General features: G+C 44.1%; 1 protein-coding gene across 1 annotated transcript in view; it reads left to right on the top strand.

Annotated features, from left to right (window-relative positions):
* Positions 1–14606, top strand: part of epha10 (EPH receptor A10) — a gene marked incomplete at both ends in the record, with an annotated part of 187590 nt that extends 172984 nt beyond the window's left edge. The window contains 8 exon segments of the mRNA XM_080442476.1: positions 4548–4609; positions 6951–7067; positions 7695–7781; positions 8412–8510; positions 8516–8563; positions 11768–11958; positions 12445–12609; positions 14492–14606. Of these exon segments, the coding sequence (XP_080298602.1) occupies positions 4548–4609; positions 6951–7067; positions 7695–7781; positions 8412–8510; positions 8516–8563; positions 11768–11958; positions 12445–12609; positions 14492–14606 (884 nt within the window).
* Positions 14607–16214: the final 1608 nt, after the last annotated feature.

Genomic DNA, 16214 nt, shown 5'->3' with positions numbered 1-16214 from the left:
TGGAACTGGAACTCTATAAAATTGAAGCTGATAAGAGAGACGGGGAGACCTCTGTTACTGAACAAACTCTCTAACAATTACTATCAGAATATAGTGCTTTAACCTTTTAACTTTTTGTTTCAACCAAGAAATATCACTTCATAGCCTACCTTTAACAGTTTATTCTATTCAATTTGAGTCTATTTGATTCTATTGGAATTGGCCAGTTGGAGCCCATCAATTATTGATAGGTTGCATTTCAAGATTTGAACCCGTAGCTCTTCATTTGACACGCGTGTGTGTGTGTGTGTGTGTGTGTGTGTGTGTGTGTGTGTGTGTGTGCGTGTGCGTGTGCGTGTGCGTGCGCGCGTGCACGCACGTGTGTGATTGGCCAGTTTGAACCCATCAATTATTAATGGGTTGCATTTCAAGATTTGACCCAGGTGTTTGTGTGTGTGTGTGTGTGTGTGTAATTGGCCAGTTTGAACCCATCAATTATTGATGGGTTGCATTTCAGGATTTTTCCTCGTAGCTCTTCCTTTGACACAGGTGTGTGTGTGTGTGTGTGTGTGTGTGTGTGTGTGTGTGTGTGTGTGTGTGTGTGTGTGTGTGTGTGTGTGTGTGTGTGTGTGTGTGTGTGTGTGTGTGTGTGTGTGTGTGTGTGAGTCAGTGGCTCAGGAGGTAGAGCGACTGCTTGGAAATTGGAAGGGTCTCTCAGCTCCCCCTGGGTTAATTTTGAAGTTGAGCAAGACACTGAACCCCTAACTACTCCCAAAGAGCAGATTGGTGCCTTGCATGGTTTCCTCCGCTGTCGGTGTGTGAATGTGTGTGTGAATGGATGAATGTAATGCACATTGTAAAGTACTGCTGAAGATTATAGGTTAGGGAATGAATGTAGTCAGTGGAAATCAGTTGGAAGTCCTCACAAGTATAGCAGTTGCAGGAATGTGTGTGATTGTGTGTTGGTGGCGGTAATCGAAGCATGTAGGACAAAACGGTATTGAAGCATGGAGCCAGTATGGATTTAAAATGGCTGTGAACAGAGGGCAGGCGGATATGTGCTAATTCAACAAGGCAGCAAGTAGATGGAGAAATTCTCACTGTCAAGGGATGTTTTAGTAATATCAGATGAGGAGGGTGGATTGCCGTCTCTGTCCAGCTATCATTTTGAAGTGTTATCACTCTAGTTTGGTGAGTAGTAATATAGTGTGGCCTGGCACGCTGTTGGAGGTCCAATTGTGAGGCAAAAACGACCCTTGACACTATTATGGGCTTGAAACAAAGAGCAGGGTGATTTTGACAATGTTTCTGGGCTGACTCATTACCCAATTCTACTTGTAACACTTCCATTAGCTTTTTCAAATGCCCACACAGCTAGTGTTAATTTAACTATGAGAGTGTAACAACTCTAGGTCAAAACGTATATGGCTGAACCATGTACAAACGTTGGCCGACTTTTAATTGAAACGAGTACAGGAAGTGCTAACACTCGGCCAGTGTATGTTCAGGTTTGCATGTTATCCTCCACGTAGAGGTTTGATCATGCCAGTTTAATAGATCGTCCGGAAAGTGGGGTCCGGAGACCTCCAGGGGTCCTTAAGCGGGTTCAAGGGGGTCCCCCAGCAAAATGAGGAACAGTTTAAACATCCAAGCACTTAGTTTTTCGGCTATTTTAAAATAGCTGAACTACAGCGAATCACGTCACGGCGCGTTGTGAGCTTGTACAGAAGATGCTATTTTAGAAAAATCTTGACAAATCTCTCATGGAGGTCCCTGGTACAAAACCTTCCCAAATGGGGGTCCACCGCCAAATACAAGTCAATTTGTCTGTCCTTGACATGAAAATGTTTGAGAACAACTGCAATAGATCATCCAAGCAGACTGAAACCATGGTTCAGAGATATGTAGTCGACCATGGCCGTGCAAGTAGCACCAGCGTCCTCTTTGCTTGATTGAGCGCGGAGCACAGCTGAGGCCAAAACTGTGAACTGAGGTTGTTTGAGTCCATCCAAACTTATAGGGCACAAAAACTCGCTACAGGAGCTATGTACACTGTTACGAACACTTTCATCTTATCAATCGTGACATTATGTGGATATCACAGTGCCTGTTGGCGTTTATTTTATTTTCCCTTTTGCCAGATTTGTTTATTACAAGGAAAGTGGTTATTATATCTTCAAGAGACAGCCGCTTCCATAACCCCTCCGCCTCCATCTTTCTGTCACCTACAGTGCAGTCTTACTTTCTCCGAGTTCTCTCTCGCTCTCTGGCTTCTGCTGTGATTTAGTTTTCTCCTGTTTTTCTTTTACTCTGTCGTTCTGTGAAATACAGAGTGGACCTCTTGCCATCTGTACTTTTGCAGAATGAGAATGTGTTACTGTGTGCGCGTGGGTTTGTGTGTGTGTGATGGAGAGAGAGAGAGAGAGAGAGAGAGAGAGGGAGCGCACATTTGCCAGTTTATTTGACTCCCCCAGGTTCCGAATGAATCCACACGTACACTCACACCTTCTCTCACCTGGATGTTAGAGGTGTCTCCACAGTGCCATGCTCTCTAATGGAGTAGCACTTGTCTCTCTCTGCTTAGCTGACCACAACCTCTCTCTTGTCTCTGTCTCTCTCTCGTCCTCTTCCCTTTTCACTGCCTTTCCATGTGTCTTTCGTCAGTTTCTCTCTGTTACTGCCCCCTCCACTCCACTCAACTGGCTTTGTCTCATTGTTGCCATACTGTCATGTAAGTAATGCCTGATTGTTGGTATTGAAATTGGTTGGTTTCGCGCGTCTTTGTTTCACACCACAAATAGCTGATCTACAAGTTAACGCGTCACGAGTTGTGAGCTTGTAGATCTGCTATTTCCGGTGTGAGACATGATGCGGAAACCAAGTATAAATCAGGCTTAACACATTCCCTGCCAGAGTAATGCCACATAATGTACTCACCCAGTGCCAGCAATTTGTGTTTTATAACCTTTTTCAACCTCAAGTCTCAAAAGTTTTATATCCATAATAATCCGCGATCGGATGGTGTTTATAAACAAACGATCCACCAGCCCTCAAAGGGTGACATTTCTTTTTTCAAAACCAGGAAAAAACTGTTAATTCAAGATAAACTCGGAAACGGGTAATGGATATTTTCTTCAAGGATGCGTCAAAAGCGGAAAGGGAAGAGAAAAAAATCAAGGATGGTACAGAAAACAATGCGATCGTCTATTAAACCACAAAAGACCACTTCGCGTAGATCTACGCGATCGGCACGCTGCGGCTTTATTTAGGTTCGCGTAGATCTACGCGACTGGCATGGAATGTGTTAAGAGATAATGTACAGTGAGCCGGTCATTATTAGGAAATGAATCCAGACAGGGTAACACGGGACTGTCCGGCTCACTGTGCAATATCCCGCTTATTACATGGCTGCTTGCAAACTAACTCAATAATTTGACGCAAAATATCGATTTTCTAAATGGTTTCATTAGCTGACAAGCTGCTTCCACAGCAACGCAAACAGAGGACGAACAGCAGTCTGTTGCCAATTAACAGATCAGAAATAACAGAATTAGAGGTTACAAACAGTCTACTGTCAAACCATAATGATCAAAATTAAATGTATCGTCTAAAATAGTGCAATTTCTTGTCACATTACTGCAGACTGCTGCACAGAAACTGTAACAGCAATGTTTCTGGGCTTTCTCACTATTCCATGCTGACACTGTTACTGGTAAAGCCACTGTAATATTTCTGTAATATTGTACGGCTATTTTTGGTGTGCGACATGGCACACAACCAAGTATGAATCAGGCATAACCCTTCCATTAGAGAGAATGCCCAGTAGTGACCTTACCAAGCCATGGATTATGTGGACATTACAGTCCCAAAATGGCTTTTTCTTTTGTTCTTGTACAGCACCATGACAAACATGTCTCTTCCTAGGAAAAAGGGATTATATAGCATTTCCAAAAGGTAAATGTTTTCCACCTCTCTCTCTACCTGTGTCGTCCAACCAGCCACCAATCCTCCTCTCCTTGTTCTCTCTCTCTCCTCTGTCTTCTGCAGTGTTTTTCTTTCTCTTCTGTGAATTTCATAGCACTGCTGGACCCTCGCCATCTGTGCCTGGGCACAGAGAGAATGTTTGTGTGTGTGTGGGTGTACGATGTGTTCGAGAGTGCATGCATGACCGTATGCAAGCTTGTGCGTGTGTGTGTGTGTGTGTGCGTGTGTGTGTGTGTGTGTGTGTGTGTGTGTGTGTGTGTGTGTGTGCGCGCGTTTGTGTGCGTGTTTAGAGGGTCATTAAACTTGCTGAGACAGCCAGAGCAGCGTACAGGTTCTCCCAGCTCCTCCACAGTTCACTGGGTGAAGGATGGCACTGCACAATGCCTCCCCTGCTGCCGACAGGGCTAGACTCGTATAACCCTACCCCTCTCTCTCTCTCTCTCTCTCTCTCTCTCTCTCTCTCTCTCTCTCTCTCTCTCTCTCTCTCTCTCTCTCTCTCTCTCTCTCTCTCTCTCCCTCCCTCCCCTTTACTTCCCCCTGCCTCCTCTCTTTCTTTCTCCCCCCCCCTCTCTGTCTCTCTCTAGGTAACACAATGATGATAGTGGTGGAGAGCATGTCCAATGGGGCCTTGGATTCCTTCCTCAGGGTGAGTTTTTGAATAATATTTGTTGTGCTGTGTGTGCACACGCGGGTGTGAGTCCTTCACGTTGTCTAATAAGAGTCATCACAAATAACCGTAGTTTACGGCTGCTTCACTAATGGCGTATTAGTTACAATAATCTTGGGTGTTCTGCTGTGAGATTATCAACATGCAGCCGCTGAAATCTCACTGCATATTAAAGTAATAAAGGAAATGCGCATAATTAACTGCACAAATGGAGCGTTTTCCCTCTAAGACGCTGTAAGCTCCTATAAATTGTTATTGTGCCGCACTGAACCATCTCAGCAGGGTTTATAATGATATGAATTAATGGTCTGTTTGTTTTTATTCTCCAAGAGAATCAGATCAGCGAGCACAAAATTATACAGCTGTTTAGTACCAGAGAGACAGTGCTTTTCTTTGATCACTGCCTTACATCCCGTCTTTACCTGTTTTTATCACCTATTTTTTTCTTAACCCATTACAGTTTTTCACAATTGTTAACACACAAAAAGCGAAAATTCGGCACAATTTTCACAACCTTAACTTCATGTATTAATCGCTCCACCCAATTTGGCACTACTTCACACTCCCTTATCTGCATTAGACTCTGAATATCCTTCTTTACACTCTGATGTCAAATACATTATCACCTTGTTGTCCAAACACTACACACAATGTTCAGTTGTTGCACACACTTCTCACATAAAATCTCAAAGCATCAATCTACAACACACCTTGTTGTCCAAACACAACTCACAATGTTCAGTTGTTGCACACACTTCTCACGTAAAATCTCAAAGCATCAACCTACAACACACAAATAGTCAATCTCTAAACATTCAGGTCTGGTGAGCAATTTGCACCACCGGGCTGCTCCAGTGCGTGAGTGGTTCCAGGACCACCCACATGTTTCCGTTCTGTACCTTCGACCTTATTCTCCATTCCTGAATCCCATTGAGGAGTTATTTTGGTTCACATAAGCTTGGAGGTGGAAGGTAAATGAACGGAACCCACAGAGCCGGGTCCCACTGCTCCAGGCCATGGAGGAGGCTTGTAGCGACATCACTGTTAGGGTGTGAATCTTCTGCTATCTCACGATTCGATTCCGATTCTTGGGGTCACGATTCCGATTCTTTCAGATTTTTTCAAAACAAACGATTCTCGATTAGTAAAATATGTTTTTTTTCCAATTCAAAATCGAAAAATTTCATTATACAAAAATCTTGAAAATCGATTGCAGCCCTAGTCACTGTTGAGGTCTGTCAGGGCTTCATGCGCCACTCGAGGCGTTTCTTCCACGCTGCTTGGACAGGGAGAAACATTGCCTATGATGTGGATGAGGCCCTCTGGCCAGACATGAACTGGAGGTATGATTTCATGTAAAGAAATAAAACATTTTTGGCTGCATATTTGTGTTTTGTTTTATGTTTGACTATGAAAAAAGTAGGCCTACTGAGTCATTTTACAAAAAGGAGAAATGGCTCATTCTCCAGAGTCATTGTCATTCATATGGTGTGTTCCATTTATATGATTGTGTTTTAAATTTTGCCCTGCAGTGTGCTGTAAATGCTTGGTAGTGTGCAGCACATGCTTAGTTGTGTGTACTGTAATGAATGATATGTGTGTGTCATTTGAAAATATGGCTGTGTGTACCAAATGAAAACACGAGTTCCATTTTGTGAACAGTTAAGAGATTTGATGGCAAAGAGTCATCTTGCGAAGGGAGTGTAGGGTTTAGCATTTTGTGTGTGAAGTTTTCAGTTTTGTGTGTGCAGTTTTGAGAAAGCCGTTATTGTTTTGAGAAACGTGTGTTAACAATTGTGAAAAACTGTAAGACCGTGAACGCATCTGTGTGTCATTTTTCCTTTGGCTATTCAAAAATAGCAGATATACAAGCTCATAACGCAGCACGCGCTATGAGCTTGTAGATCTGATATTTTTGGGAAAATCTAGATTTTTTGGCAAATCTTTGAATATATATTTATAAAAACCAATAATAGTATCTAATATTTTTTCACAAAAACTACTCTTCTCTTCTCTTCTCTCTCTTCTCTTCTCTCTTCTCTTCTCTTCTCTTCTCTTCTCTTCTTTCTCTTCTCTCCTCTCCTCCTCTCCTCTCCTCTCCATCTCCTCTCCTCTCCTCTCCTCTCCTCTCCTCTCCTCTCTTCTCTTCTCTTCTCTTCCTCTTCTCTTTCTCTTCTCTTCTCTTTCTCTTCTCTTCTCTTACTCTTCTTTCTCTCTCTTCTCTTCTCTTCTCTTCTCTTCTCTTCTCTTTCTCTTCTCTTCTCTTCTCTTCTCTTTCTCCTCTCCTCTCCTCTCTCTCTCTCTCCCATTCTCCCCTCAGAAACATGAAGGTCAGTTGAACATAATGCAGCTGATGGACATGCTGGCTGGAGTGGCCTCAGGGATGAAGTACCTCACTGAGATGGGCTTTGTACATCGACGGCTAGCGGCACACAAGGTGAGAGAGAAGATGAGGAGAGATAAAGTGCTATAAACTCTTTTGTCGTGTGTGTGTGTGTGTGTGTGTGTGCGTGTGTGCGCGTGTGCGTGTGCGTGTGCGTGTGCGTGTGCGCGTGCGCGTGTGCGTGTGCGTGTGCGTGTTGCGTGTGCGTGTGCGTGTGCGTGTGCGTGTGTGTGTTGTGTGCGTGTGCGTGTGCGTGTGTGTGTGTGTGTGTGTCTGTGTGCGTGCGTGCGTGCACATGCATGTGTGGTTTATTGTCAGTGTGCAGAAATGTGTTATCCGTACTTGTCAGTGAGCCCAGTTTTCTTTCACTCAAAGGACAAACGGTGGACTCAAACACAACTTTCATGAACAATCTGGTTATTCTTCTGTTCTGCATCATTGCTTTGCCCCTAAACTCCCCCAACAAAAAGCTACATCCAGATGCTGACTTCACCCTGTGCTTTTTGGTTGCTTAAAAAGCTAGGGCTACATTTGTGAAAGCTATCAAAACTCCCAATTGCTTTGACAGCTTGTTAGATTTAGGCTGTTTAAACCGTTTGTCATACTTTACAGTATGTATGTATGTGGGGGGCTCTCAAGGGTCCCGCTCCTAATCTGACCTGTTGCTTCCTCACTCTCCAGGTGCTTGTAAACTCCAATCTGGGCTGCAAGGTGTCAGGCTTCAGACCCCTGCAGGATGACAAGATAGAAGCCATCTACACCACACTGGTAAGGGGAGAACATGCTAATACGACTCAGTAGTAGCAGCTTTATGAGTCAAACAATAGCATGTATGTGTTTGTCAGGTATCTGATCTGTGGGTATTGCAGTTTTGTTGGTGATTCAACTCGGAACTTCTTTTTGAGGGATGTTCCTGATTTTAATATTAAATATCCTGTTTTCTGAAACTATATGGATAATATATATGTGATCATTCTGCACATAACAAAAGTGACGGTTTTATTTTAATGAGCTTGGGTCGGGAAAATACATCACATTGTATGAACACTAGTTCCCAGGCTGAAAAAACGTAAAAATGTAATTCAGCAGCAGAATTTGTTATTTGCCAGTCTTAATGCAGGCCAGCTTTTATCAAAGGAAGTGTCTCTTTTTTTGGGGGATGTGGCTGGGTGCGCTTGTTTGATGTCTCTGCTGAAGACGTTCAGCATTCAGACCTCCCAAGTTTTCTTTTGATGCATGAGAAAATGTTTAATAAGTCAAAGTAAGAGATAGAAAAATCAAAGCAATGTTTTATGACACCCCCTTTTCTCCCTCTCCCTCTCCCTCTCCCTCTCCCTTCCCCTCCCCCTCTCCATCTCCCCTCTCTGCCTCTCTCTCTCTCTTTCTCTCTCTCCCCAGCATGGAGGGAAGAGTGTGGTGCTGTGGACAGCTCCAGAGGCCATCCAGTACCATCGCTTCTCCTCAGCCTCAGATGTCTGGAGTTTTGGCATCGTCATGTGGAGGTCATGTCCTATGGAGAGAGACCATACTGGGATATGGGCAACCAGGATGTAAGTGTGCGTGTGCATGTGTGCATGTGTGTGTGTGTGTGTGTGTGTGTGTGTGTGTGTGTGTGTGTGTGTGTGTGTGTGTGTGTGTGTGTGTGTGTGTGTGTGTGTGTGTGTGTGTGTGTGTGTCTGTGTGTGTGTGTGTGTGTGTGTGTGTGTGTGTGTGTGTCTGTGTGTGTGTGGAGCTGTGCAGGGGGGTACTGCCCATTTCTGTCTCTCTACATTCTCTCTTATGCCTTGCTTCTCTCTCTTTATTTCATCTTTGCTCTTTCAGAATTTGGCTTTTGCCTCCCTCTGTGTGCCGTACTGCCGTTCTCTGTGGCAGGCATCCCTCTCTCCATCTCTGTGAACTCTGTGTCCATGGCCCGGCTGGGATCTTATTAAAAGAAAGCCAAGTCACGGTGCCTCTTAAAGCTTCGGCTGGGCCTAAGTCTCCTCTTTAAGTCCACATCAGCTCCATGACCAATCCTGTTTCTCTTAAAGATAGATTGTCCCCTTTTTCTACTGGTCCCAGCTTCTCCCCTAGCAGCAGGGTGCTCTTAAAAGGGTCCAAATCCTTACAGATAATTCCATCTCTTTCAGGAAATGTAAAGTGTTGCTATTTGAGGTCTGCAGAGATCATTTAGTCGATAGGGTACTGCCAGGTTTAGGGTGAAACCTATTATTAACAACATGGGGTGGCCAGGCATTTTATATTCCTATGGTCACGTCAACTCCTTGTCCTTGAAAAGGGTGGTTGTTTTTACATTTTGTTTTTAAAGGAAGGGGAATTTAAAACGTGAAGTTGAAAAGCATTATAATAGGCTGCGGAGGAAGAGAGAGAGCAGATTATTTGTTCTGGGCTATTTTCTTTTGATCGTAGTTGGGGAAGACAACGGCCATTAAAAAAGTATTAAAGTAGATAGTGATGATGTTAAAAGTTCACCCAGTTCATTAAGCCTCCCCGCTCGCTTGATCATGTTAATGCCGTCTAAAATTACACCCAGCATATTCCATCCTTCATGCAGAGAGTTGTATTGTTCAAATGAAATGGATTTGCACGTTCCATTTTTAAACCGAACATGGAAAATGAATATGCACGTGTGTCTTGCGCCGCAGTAGCTTTTTTTCTTCAGCGTCCTTACTTTGGTAGACATGACCAAATGATCAGAAACTTTCTGCTCCCTCCAGTTCACATTTACCAAACTTTTCAAACGAGAGGCCAAAGGTCCCACTTGTAGAGCACCTGGGATATTAATCCATTTTTAATGGCTACATAATACCATAACAGCAGTTCAGTTGGCAGGCACAGCCAGCCCACCTGTGATCCAACGTACCCTTTACCTCCCAGCTTTGATTAAATGGAAAATGTCAGAAGCTGAAAAAGCACTTTATGAGCGCTGTTCGCTGAGATTGGAACTTCAGGTGCAGTAGGACAGAGAGGGCGGGGAGGGTGGACAATGCAGAGAAAACGTAGAGAGAGGATTTTAGGAAATAGGTCTGGTGATGGATGCATTCCCCCTGATTATTCGTTTGACTTTGTGTTCTGTTTTCAGGAGATTGTGCTCCTCAAGTGATTCAGCAGAAGGACATAACCGCGTGTGCGTAGACATATTGAGGGTATATCTCTTGTGAAGTGTTATTGTGAATGGTGTTTGAATGGGGACAACAATGGTTTGAGCAGGGAACATTGAGAGTCTACAGGGACATCTTCAGGTTATGTGCTGTTTGAGGTGCAGTGCTGTTTCACGGAGGAAAGAAAATGTTACGTCGAGATAATTCATCTTCTTAAGGTGTCAGTTTTCCCGTTCCGTTTCAACCTTGTGAAAAGGCTTTATGCGAAGGCTTTATAGTGTGGGTGTTATTGGTGTTGCGGTATTGTTTCGCTTTTTCTTGACTACGATCGAATTCATACAGCATGCCATGTGTTATTTAATAACCATATCCGTTGTCCTGCAGAGAAATCACTTTCTTGACAATAAAATGTATAGCAAGCAGTTCTTGGTACTGTGCACTGGTAGTTCCGATCTAATATATAATGCTGCATTCAGCAGCAACAGTGTTGTTGTCTTTTCTTGTTTTTATTGCAGCTGAATTTTATTTCATACAAGCAACCTTGTTAATGTAACACTATTGAGCAAGGAGTCAAGCCTCGGTTATTTTGTAGCTGAAGCCAACGTCAGGTCCAGCTACAACACGGCGACCTTGAAATTTGATTAAACTTAGTTCAGGCTAATCCTGCCCTAAAATATGAGGACGCAGCAATGCAGATGAAATTTGCCAGAGTGCATAATATAAGTTATGTCACATCAAGGTCACATCAAGGGAAAAACAAATGCATTTCCCTCAACTGATATAAACATTAGTGCCTTATTTGAATTTGAGTACAGACCTCCTTTTCTTCTTTCTTCAGATTCCAGGGATGTTGTTTTTCGGGTTCTACAGATTCACATAATTTGCATTTACATCTAATGGATGATTACTTTTCAACTTTTTTGTTATTATTCAAATTCGCAAAACTGCAGCCACAATACCAAGTTTAAGAACACGATAAAGATTACAATTTGCCCTCAACAATTTCCCTTTCAGGTACTCTTCTTATTGTGTTGATGTGTGTTGCAGGAATACATCCATTCATCTTTTTCCATTGTTTAAGCTCTTTTCTCTAAAGACAAAATTGCTTCAGCGCACAACAAATCTTTTCATCGCATCTCACAGCCTGTCGCACTTTGTGCTCTGCTGCACGTCACAGAAATGAAACGGCTTCCTTAGGGAACCTCCAGTCACCCCCAGGGAGGGGAAGACACGTTGTGAATTGCGTACTTTGCCCTCTGCTCCATTGTCCAGAGCGGAGTCTTAATAGTCTGATGTTGAGAAAATATTCAAAGATCACTAGACCTCTTAGGATTTGTTCAGACCGCTGGCAAATCCGATTTGTTTCTCAAATCTGATCTCTAGGACTGACTGTCCACACTGTTATTTGCAAGTGATCCGATCGTAATTGCGTATTCAGATATCGGTGACCTTTCTGCCTTGGTTGCTGTGGTAACGATGTAACAACATAGGCACAGGTATTTGCTTAACTTATATTCTGTCGTACGACAAAGCATAAATCAGGCTTCAGTGTCCTAGTGTCCAGTCCTACTGATCGCATTTCAAATCACCAACCAAAACACACTCTGTCTCCCTCCCTCCCTCCTCACCCCCCCCCCCCCCCCTCTCCTGCAGGTGATCAAGGCCATAGAAGATGGTTTCCGGCTGCCGGCTCCGGTGAACTGCCCACCCCATCTTCATCAGTTGATGCTGGACTGCTGGCAGAAAGAGAGAACGGAGAGACCCACCTTCAGCCAGATCCACTCTGCCCTCAGCAAGAGCATCCGCTCACCTGATGCCATCGGTTCCTCCACTCTGGCACGCAGGTAAAATAGGGCTCGGGAAAGAGGATCGATAACAAGGAGAAGTGGGCTGAGGCCAGCGACAGGCCAGATATATAAGTTAATAGCTGAGGTTGAATCAAGGCCAGCTGAAGTTCACGTCGGGTCTTTGGGTCCATATTATATTGTTACAGTACATGCCGGTGTTCGGAAAGTAGTCTTCCGCCCAGGGGAGCAGCTGCCTGGTGTCAAAGAATTTCCTAAATATTGGATTTTGATTGAGAATCTTATTGCTTTTTCAAAAGACATTTCTGGGAGGAAACAATGGCAAGCACTTGATCAGATTTACTAAATGTTTATGTCTGTTTTGATCCCTTCCCATCTCTCTCTCTCTCTCTCTCTCTCTCTCTCTCTCTCTCTCTCTCTCTCTCTCTCTCTCTCTCTCTCTCTCTCTCTCCCTCTCTCCCCCCTCCCCCCTATCCTTCGCCCTCTCTCCACCCTACGCCCTCGTTCTTGCTCTTCCTCTCCCAGGACACTGAGTTCATCAATCACCCTGTCGGAGAGGACCCTTCCCTCGTTCCCAGCCTTCAACTCAGTGGGCGAGTGGCTGGACGCGGTGGACATGGGCCGCTACAAGGACAACTTCACCGCCGCCGGATACTGCTACCTGGAGTCTGTGGCGCGGATGACCGTACAGTGAGTTAAGCCGGATTTACGCCGAATTCACACCAGCAGCAGCATCGACCGAATGTTCACAGTGCATACATTCGCAAAAATGCAATCAATTGGGCATGTCCAAGGTTATGAGTGACACCCTCATAAATAAGCAAGTGGTGCTCCGGGTGAGAGCTCCAGTGGTCCGAGCAGATCAAAGCCAGCAGCTGCGCTCGGCCGGGGAGCTCAGAGACGGGGAGGATGAGAACAGATGATGCGCATCTCTGGCAGCCTGTTTGTAAAAGGATTTATAAATTTTAGGTGAGAAACAAGCCATGTAGTTGCTCAATCTTGAGCAAAAAGTTGAGCTTTTCTCAACTTGGTGGCTCGCTGGCTCCCCCTCCTGCCTCAATGGGAAAAGCGGCGGCGGCTCCTCTCTATTGAACGTCGCTAGTCAGAATACAGCGACTAGAGTCTGCTGCTGGTGTAAATTAAGCATTATACATTATGCTCGTAAACTGCAGTATTTTCAATTCACAGAGACAGGCCCGGGCTGTGGGAATACATTTTAATACCGTGGATGAATAAGTCTGAGATAAGACATGTACTGTAATAAAATTAAATATTAAAATTGTTAAATATTAAAGCTCCATATTATGGAGTTGATCAGCACTGTCTGTATGCCTGGCTGTATATCTCCCCCCGAGATTTGACTTGCTTGAAACTCTGATAAGTGTCATGATGAAACCTTTTTGTCCTTTTCTCACTGAGTTCACCCTTCTTAAAGGAGAATACCGGACAAATTAAGTGTTGACTTTGATGTCTCGTTACTTACCGACCGACGTGAAAAGTGGCGTTCTTTTTTTCGAACGAGTTAACACTGGATGCTTGTTTCTTTCCAGAACCTGGCAACTCGTGTTGCCAGATTCTGGAAACAAGCAACCAGTGTTAACTCGTTCGCCATTGACGGTGGCCTCGCTGGAAATTTCAACGCATGTTTGACTATCATGAGACTCCACAATGACTAGGAGTAGAGAGAAAAACAACTTTGCCTCGGTTATAATAGACGAATCTCCCTGACCCACGCGCTCCCATTCTGACAACGGAGGGGGTTTAAAAAATGACGACACGGGAATCTATGGAAAAAAAGAACGCCACTTTTCACGTCGGTCGGTAAGTAACGAGACATCAAAGTCAACACTTAATTTGTCCGGTATTCTCCTTTAAAGGCACACTTTAACACACTGCACCATTTATCTCCATATATCAGCCCTGGCAAATGGGCATTACAGTTTAGACGGTACCGTTTCTGTCCATTTGCCCTTTGTCTCAGACGGGCTGTTAATAGCTATAAAATGTTACCAAACGAAGGCGTCACCAGTGGGCATTTCAAGCTAATAGAAACTACAGCAGTCCCCTCCCTGGAATGTTAGTTTGTAATCCCTGCCGATGTCATTGTCAATACATTTCCGAGCTATCCACTGCCCACCTCTGAGACACAGAGCACAGAAACTGTACCATCTTATAGTGAGCATTCGTGAGGACCCTTACATGGGTACGGCTAAATGTAATTGATTGGCTAAATTAAAATGTCGGCTGACAATGTTTTCGATCACGTTCAGAATTATTATGTGTCACCATGGAAAATACATCAACAGGATTATCAGATTTGTTTTCTCAGTTCCTGTAAAGATCTTCTCTCTCAGGTTTACAGGATAGACTGATGATTATATTTAATAATTTGCACACATTTGACAAAAATGAAAAATCAACAAATCTGTGCTATATACAAAACTTGATAACGCAATGAACATACAAATTTCCACTGTGGGGTGGGTGTGCAGATTAACTCAAACAACACTCACACAAGTGCTTAAACATAACTGCCCAATCTTCATATAATGTTTGATTTGTGTGTCTTCAGAGACGTCATGAGCCTTGGCATCACTTCCCTCGAGCATCAGAAGCTGATTCTGGCTGCCATCCAGACCCTTAGAGCCCAGGTCATACAGATGCACGGCCGTGGTGTACAGGTCTAACACACACACATACACTTACAGTGTGCTGTACACGATGTGCAGATGAATGGATGGATGGACAGACAGACAGAAGGAAAGCAGGAGAGAGGTCTTCCACTCTAAAGGAATGATCAGCAGATCTGTTGACACCACTGCTACACTCCTCCACTTAACTCCTTCTCTCGCTCCTCCATCATAGCCCTCTCCTCCCTTCCATTTCTTCCTTCCTTTTGTACTCTCTGAAGTCCCTTTGGGATACAGACAGTCTTCCCCTCTCTCTCTCTCCGTGACTGACTGGGGGATTTGCAGAAGAGTGATGTCATACGACCTTTAGTGACCTCTGTGTGCACTTTGACCTTTAATAAATGCCAGCTCCGTGGCTGGTTCTGGATTAGCGCTTCAAGAGAAATGAAATAACTTTCTATAGAGGGGACTGGCTTTTTTCCGAAGCCCACCTGCTGAGCAGTTGGAAAGGTACAAGGGTACCACTGTAAGCTCCAATGATAACTGGCTCTGGATTAGTGCTTGAAGGCACAAAGACAAGTGTGGGTAGAATTTCCCTTTAAGCCAGCAGTAAACCAGGACTACGGTAGCTTTCTGTGAAGCTCATCACAGAACAGAGACATACAGCACTTACTGAAGTGTGGTTTTCGATGGGGAACAGAAAACCTCATTCCCACTTGCTCCTGAAACAGGTGTTGAGAATCTCAGACTGGAATGAAACCCTCAGTGTCAGAGATGTTGTTATGACAGTATTACAAAGACTGTGGTATCCGTGGTCATGGTTTCATCAGATCGGGGGGTGAAAGGAGCAGTAAATATGGATACCCCCCCCCCCCCTCCCCTTAAAAGGCTAAATCTCTTTAGCTATCTTATGGTCCTATATGGTCTTCTGTGCTTGTTGTCGGATATTGATCGGTGGCTCAGAATTCCTTGCAGCATCCGTGGCCATCAGGCCGGGCTTCCTCTATCCTCCAGTGCAACTGGTGAACATGAACTACACCACAACTCTGAGGAGAGGACTCCCCGCTCACTGGACACGCGATTAGCAAAACGTATTTTTTTTGTCGTCGGAACACAGCCTTGAATCTTAAGGTGTGAATGTGATGACACCAATGGTGAGGGTTGATGCTTTACCTTCAGGAATAAACGTTGATTTTTGAGCTAGCATTGGTGAAATGAAGGCTGCAGAGTACTGCTGTAAATTGAAAAGCAAAGGGTCACAGAATGATGTGGTTGACTGTTCATTTATTTGTTGTACGTCACTTAGTATGTTTAGCTAACTCATATCAAGGCATCTTTCCGTTTTTTCTTTCGGTCGGTCTGGCTGTTTTCTCCCTTGGTACTCTCCTTGTGTTTCCCCTGTGTTTATAACAGCTAATTTATCCTTCAGCCAGGATATCTGTATTACTGTGTAGCGTCTCGCTAACATAACCCTCCTGTCCAAAAGTACTCTCGTTATTGTGGCCACTGTACACAATAGGCCTACAGGATAAGGATATGAGGTGTATAGCCGAATTATTCACTTTATTTATGATCACAGACTCTTAACCACAAACCTCTCCACAGAAACAGTTTGAACAAGATAAAAAAAAAAACAGATTTAGTCTGGTATTTAAAAACAATGCT

Source organism: Gymnoscopelus braueri, assembly GCF_963280865.1.
Source record: "Gymnoscopelus braueri genome assembly, chromosome: 11".
Lineage (NCBI taxonomy): Eukaryota > Metazoa > Chordata > Actinopteri > Myctophiformes > Myctophidae > Gymnoscopelus > Gymnoscopelus braueri.
This window is presented reverse-complemented; position numbering and strand designations above follow the sequence as displayed.